This window comes from Sinocyclocheilus anshuiensis, unplaced genomic scaffold, assembly GCF_001515605.1.
Source record: "Sinocyclocheilus anshuiensis isolate Anshui unplaced genomic scaffold, SAMN03320099.WGS_v1.1 scaffold1762, whole genome shotgun sequence".
In the NCBI taxonomy this organism is placed as follows: Eukaryota; Metazoa; Chordata; class Actinopteri; order Cypriniformes; family Cyprinidae; genus Sinocyclocheilus; species Sinocyclocheilus anshuiensis.
In genome coordinates, this window is record NW_015547656.1 from 587,289 (window position 1) to 593,413 (window position 6,125).

The following is a 6,125-nucleotide window of genomic DNA, read 5'->3' on the forward strand; positions in this document are numbered from 1 at the left end:
GTGAGGGGCAGGCGCTTCCAGAGGTGAAAGGACAAGGGGCAGGCGCATCCAGAGGTGAAGGGTCAAGGGGCAGACTCATCCAGAGGTGAAGGGTCGCGGGGCAGGCGCATCCAGTCGTGAAGGGTCGATGGGCAGGCGCATCCAGCGGTGTTGGGTTTTGACTGGTTTGAGGGGCAGGCACATCCAGAGGTGACGGGTTTGAGGGGCAGGCACATCCAGAGGTGACGGGATTGAGGGGCAGGCACATCCAGAGGTGACGGGATTGAGGGGCAGGCGCATCCAGCGGTGACTGGTTTGAGGGGCAGGCTCATCCAGAGGCGAAAGGATGAGGGTTAGGCACTTCCAGTGGTGAAAGGTCGAGGGGCAGGCGCATCCAGTGGTGAAGAGTTTGAGGGGCAGGCGCATCCAGTGGTGAAAGGTCGAGGGGCAGGCGCATCCAGTGGTGTTTAGTGTGAACAAACAAGTGTATTCCATGATAAATATTGTTTCAGTCGCTTAGTGTGTGTTTTTAATCATTTTAAAATGGTTTAATATGTGTTCATTAGATTATCTACTACTCTATATCTACTCTGGTACAGTGTGCATGCAGAGAGAGGCTTTGCCCACACAATCTTCTGATTGGCTGTGCTATTTGATTGATTTTATCGCATCTGGTTAGGACACGGTGTAGGTATTATAAACATTAGCATCATGACTTGTGAAGCTGCTTTAAAACAATGTGAATTGTTTCACATTGGACAATGTAAATTTGATTTGACTTGGTTTTGGTACTCGGTTTATGATGTGTTTTGTTAGTAATTTTATAAAGCATCGTTCAGTAGTTGTTTGTTGTATGGTTGAGTGTCTGGACTGACCGGTAAGGTCTCTTCCCATCCTGCCAAACTTTTCCGGCGTGAATGGTGATCGTCTTGTTTGTACTCATACTCCATATTGGGAACGCCACACTGCAGCCCCCTCTCTGCAGAAGAGCGGATTTCTCTGATCTCTGGAACAACATAAAGGTGATTTATCTGTATGATTTATTACCTGAAATCAGGTGAATACACTCTTAGTCTTTTGTCTCAGACACTTGCTATGCTAAAAATACATGATACATGTATAAGTTGATGAGTTTTTACTTACCTGATGTTGGATCGAAAAAAAGTCTTTCTGCTCTATTTACTACTGCTTTGTCAGTTTCTGTAACACAATGAAGAGAACACAAAAAACATTTTTTCTGCAACAAAAACAACTTTTGATGTGTTTCAAGCCTGTACAGGGATGTTCCAATCACCCAATAGATTTAACCATCTTAAGAAAGTTATAGTTAACTAAAACTAAAACCAGTGTTATTTTAGTATCATTGATATACTATTATAGTTTTTGCTAATATTTTGAATTATTTTTTCATTTTTATATTTTGTTTTTACTTTAATTTTAAAGTTTTTGTCACTTAGTTTTATTTATTTATTTTTTTAATTTTATTATTTTTTTATATGACTACATAGTTTATTTACTTCCTGTTATTTTAGTATGTGAAGTTAAACTAAACGAAAATGTTAAACTGAATGAAAATGAAAAAAGTTGCCTTGGCAACTAGCTAAAATAAAATGAGTTTAAGGTTTTTATTTTATTATAGTTACCATCGAGTTCATCTTCTCCTCCCAGACAGTCCCTGATTCCATCTTTGAAGGTGTGTTGGGGTATACAGACACCCGACTTACAGTGGAACGCCTGGCCTCGACATTACGTCAAGTTTATTTTTACGGAGATCGACATGACGTGTGGGGAAAATGAAAGATTTTGTGGAATTAAGAATTCGTTCCTACGACTTAATTCGTTCTCTCATTTTAGTTAAATCATGGGTTATCTAGGGAACAAATTAAGTGACATGATGTGATCCAAGTGCGCACACAGCAGTGAGTTGTGAACAAACAAACAAAAATTATTTGCGCAAAAGATCCAGCCCCGACACGGTCACTCAAAGACATTTCTTCATGTCTGCTGCACGTGTTTTGCGCATGAGCCACACGCACCCCAAAACTAAATTGCTTAATCGACCATCATTAGCTTTAATTGATTACATCTCTTATCGACAATTAATCGATCGTCGATTAACCAATGACATCCCTTGTTCAAGTAGCACTGAATACTCCTGATAAAATATCTTGGATGCATCATGCACTGGATGTGTTTGAGTTTTAGATTAATAGGTTTATTTTATATTGACATTGAAATTATAACATTGAAATTAATGTTATAGGTATATTTTATTATTTGAATTATTATGGTTAACAAAATTGCAAATGTAATACATTTCATAAAAAAATGTGCTTTATTTCTAAACACTGGCATGAAGGGAACAACTGATGGGAAAATGAGAAAACAGGAATAATGATGTCAGACTCACTTTGGCAGCACATCTCGTCACTGTTGTCGCCACAGTCATCAACACCATTGCAGGTTTTTCCATGGCCTAAACACTTACCGTTCGCACAGATGAACTTCTTACATTCGCCTACTCAGAGAAAACCCATCAGTGTGAGTGAGAGAAGTGTCAAAACAACAGATTAACATTAACCCTCATCCGTCCCTCCCGAACCTATAACAAAAGTGTCCCTCGCGGGTCAAAATGACCCGAAGGCTAAAAATGACGCTATTTTTTTTTTTTTGTTCCAGAAATCTTATATTAAACCATTTTTATAATTTTTTTCTAAAATATTTATGTAGGTTTTTCTAATATTTTTTGGTGATTTTTTTTTTAATCATATTTACCTTTTATTCTGGATATTTTTAAGAAATATAAGCAAATAAGCAGTTTTTGTACATTATTTCACCAAAAGAACAAAGACACAATTTCAGTCCTGTTTCATCAAAAACCAACAGATGGCCTTGGAATTGAGTCACCGAGTGTCTCTGATGCCATCTGGTGGGGAAAAATTACATAAAATTGCATTTTATGGTTACAACCACTAGAGGGGCCTATAGAACCCTATGGAGATTTTTAACTGAGCAAAACAAGTGAAACATGAGAAATGAGATCATCTTGAAGCTTCAATTTGGTTGTTTATGGATTCAAATATATATTGAAACATTACAAAATCCATAATTTGTAAAAAAAAAAAAAAAATTGAATCTTTGTAACCTAAACATATGTACAGGGATTAAAGTTCTCCGTCGCTACGACGGATTTCCGTTAATTGCAGCGAGTCTACGACGAATTTCCGTTAATTGCAGCGAGCCTATGACAGATTTCCGTCAATTGGAAAAAATTAGGTTAAAAGAAATTGTGCAAATTGAAATTGCGAATTGAAAATATGCCTAATGGAAACGCGTCAATTTCACAAAAACGCCCATATATCGCAAAAAAGTTTTTACGCTCGCATGAGGTGGTTTTTCAGGCAATGCAAAAAAGGAATAATTTGCAAAACTGCAATGGAAACGTTTTTTTTTCGCATTTACAGGTCACATGGCGTATGTAAAAAGTCATATGATCATTCTTCAATGTACTATAACCTCCAAGAAACACTTCATAAGTGGCCGCGCTCCAGTATAAAGGGGCTTTCCCTATCATTAATGCTTAGACAATTTACACTGCACACGTCTGCGGTGCGGTGTGGCTCTGATACGGCCACTGAAGCTGATTGCGGCCACAATGCTTGTGTTTATTCCAGAATCCAGCCACGCCACGCACGTTTCTGAAGAGGCTCTCTGTGCTGCTTCTGTAAAGATACATGCATACGCCTCTTTTTAATAAATATAGCCAAAATCCCACCAAAATCCGTTGCCATGACTTATCGCGAGAGGCAAAAGGTTAAGTTTTAGTCACATAAAATATCGCCAAAGTTTTGCACAAATCTGTAATGGAAATGCGCCTAGTGATTCATGATTAACCATTCATAAAGACCATTCATTCCTGAATGAATCAGCAGTTCAAACGAATCAATTGAATGAATGATTCGGTGATAAAATTAGTGACTTGCCGCCACCTGCTGGTGGATTTAGTTTCATTTTTAGCGTATAATTTCAGTTATTCAAATCATTTAATATTTTTGTATTCAAAATTTTATATTTAAAACATTAATCTCCACGCGAATGTATGAATTTAATTGCACACCTCTGTAGTACAAATTAATTTTTTATTAATACTAATTTCATATCATTGGTAACTTATTTGTCTTATTCTACTTCTTATTAAATTGTTTTAAATAGAAATTTAAAAAAGCTTATAAACATACATTTTTGAATTTGACAAAGATGAAAATGATGCCATTACAAAGGTAAAAAGAAAATACCCCTGTAAGTCAAATGTCACCTCATATTAGGAAGGATAATTTTTGATCAGAATTTTTGATTATTGATCAGAAGGTGCTCCTAAATGTTTTTAATTGATTTAATTAATTTTTTTAATTTTTTAACACTCTGAAGAACAGAGTGCTAGTGAGACTCGAATGTCCCGCAACTGAAAATAGTTTTCAAAAGAAAACCCACCACTTCAGGTCGACTTTGCACCGCAGACTTATTTAAATATTGTGCGGGAAATACAGATCCGATCGGTTATCCAGATAGAGAAGTCAGCTGATGTTGCCAAGTGTAAACGCGCCGTGTCCTGATTGACTGATGATCTGATCTGCTTGATCAGATCAGGGTGATCGCATGTTAATGCCAAGTGTAAATGCAGCCTTAATAAACCTCCTGCTGCCTTTCATTATACAGTGAAGACTAACCAGTGTTATTCCAAATGTCACCTCATATTAGAAAGGCTAATTTTTTATTATTGATCAGAAGGTGCTCCTACATTTTTTAAATTAGGAGGACAAGCGCTCCTTTGCTTTAACCCCTGTATGTATATTCATACAATTTCATAAATATATAATATATTTTAAAAAATATAAATATGATATAAATTCATTGGTCTCCACCACAGCGCTCAAAGTTAACTGTGTTAAGTAAAAAAAAAATGAGCAGAAACATGAAACATATTATAATGTGTTCTATGGGAGTGTGTGTACCATGTGTGTGTTTGTGCATGTGTGTGTGCGTTTTTTCTGCATTGGGGATATTCTGTAGTCTCAGCCCTTCGTTTGGGCATATATCTTTACTGGATTGTCTCAGATTTTGTATATAAAAAAAATCAAATGTAATAAAAAACGCAGTTTTCTCGTAAATTCCACTTATTCCTATGCGGGTCAAAATGACCCTTTTCCCGGTGCAAGTGTGACAAAAGTAAAGAAATCTTGGACCGGTACGATCAACACATGATTTTTAGAATTTTTTTGAAAACCAGTTTCGGGTCAAAATGACCCAAAGGAACGGATGAGGGTTAAACATTAACATGGTGATGGCATCCGAGAGGAAAGGGCACCTGTAGGCTCCTTATAACACTTTGCGACGGCCACCTCAGTGTTTGCTGTGATTGGCTCTTGATTATGGATCATGCACTCGGCCAATGAGAGCTCAGATCCCATGCAGCGAATCCTCATACACGCATTTGGCCATTGAGTAGCTTTATCCAGAGATTTATATTTGATATTAGACGCCTCCTCTGCTCCTCTGAGAGACAGAAAGAACAATATAAGCAATCAGTACGTGTTGAGTCGAGAGAAAGGACGTCTTGTGTGCAGGTGTGTTTACCTGTCGACATTCAGAGGGTTTCGACAAACCACATTTGCTGCAGCCATATTCCAGTCTTTGCCACATACCAGCATTTTCCCCAAACGAGTGTTTATCTCGACCACGTTATGAGAGCTAGAGACGCTCACAGTTACATGCACCTTGTCTCCCGCTGGACACAAACATTAAGTTTCAAGTTTTAAAGTTGTACTTGTAACTTCTTTAGAAAATTATCTTTAAAAAAACAAGACACTGTTATGAAGAGCCTTTAACACAATAATTCAGGTTTGGAGAAATGTAGCACTGCATCAGTGTCTCAGCAATGGATGCTCTGCAGTGAATGGGTGCCGTCAGAATGAGAGTCCAAACAGCTGATAAAAACATCACAATAATCCACAAGTAATCCACAGCACTCCAGTCCATCAGTTAACATCTGGAGAAGACAAAAGCTGAAACACATCCAGCATTAAGACACTTTTAACTCAAATACATAGTCCATAATCCATAATAACTCTTCCTCCAGTGAAAAAGTG

At 37.5% G+C, this 6,125-nt stretch overlaps 1 protein-coding gene across 1 annotated transcript in view; it reads right to left on the reverse strand.

Annotated features, from left to right (window-relative positions):
- The window catches only part of LOC107702173 (complement factor I), a 35,534-nt gene that overhangs the window by 4,892 nt on the left and 24,517 nt on the right, over nt 1-6,125 (reverse strand). Inside the window, 6 exon segments of the mRNA XM_016504418.1 lie at nt 855-985; nt 1,123-1,179; nt 1,623-1,727; nt 2,390-2,497; nt 5,345-5,532; nt 5,614-5,764. Of these exon segments, the coding sequence (XP_016359904.1) occupies nt 855-985; nt 1,123-1,179; nt 1,623-1,727; nt 2,390-2,497; nt 5,345-5,532; nt 5,614-5,764 (740 nt within the window).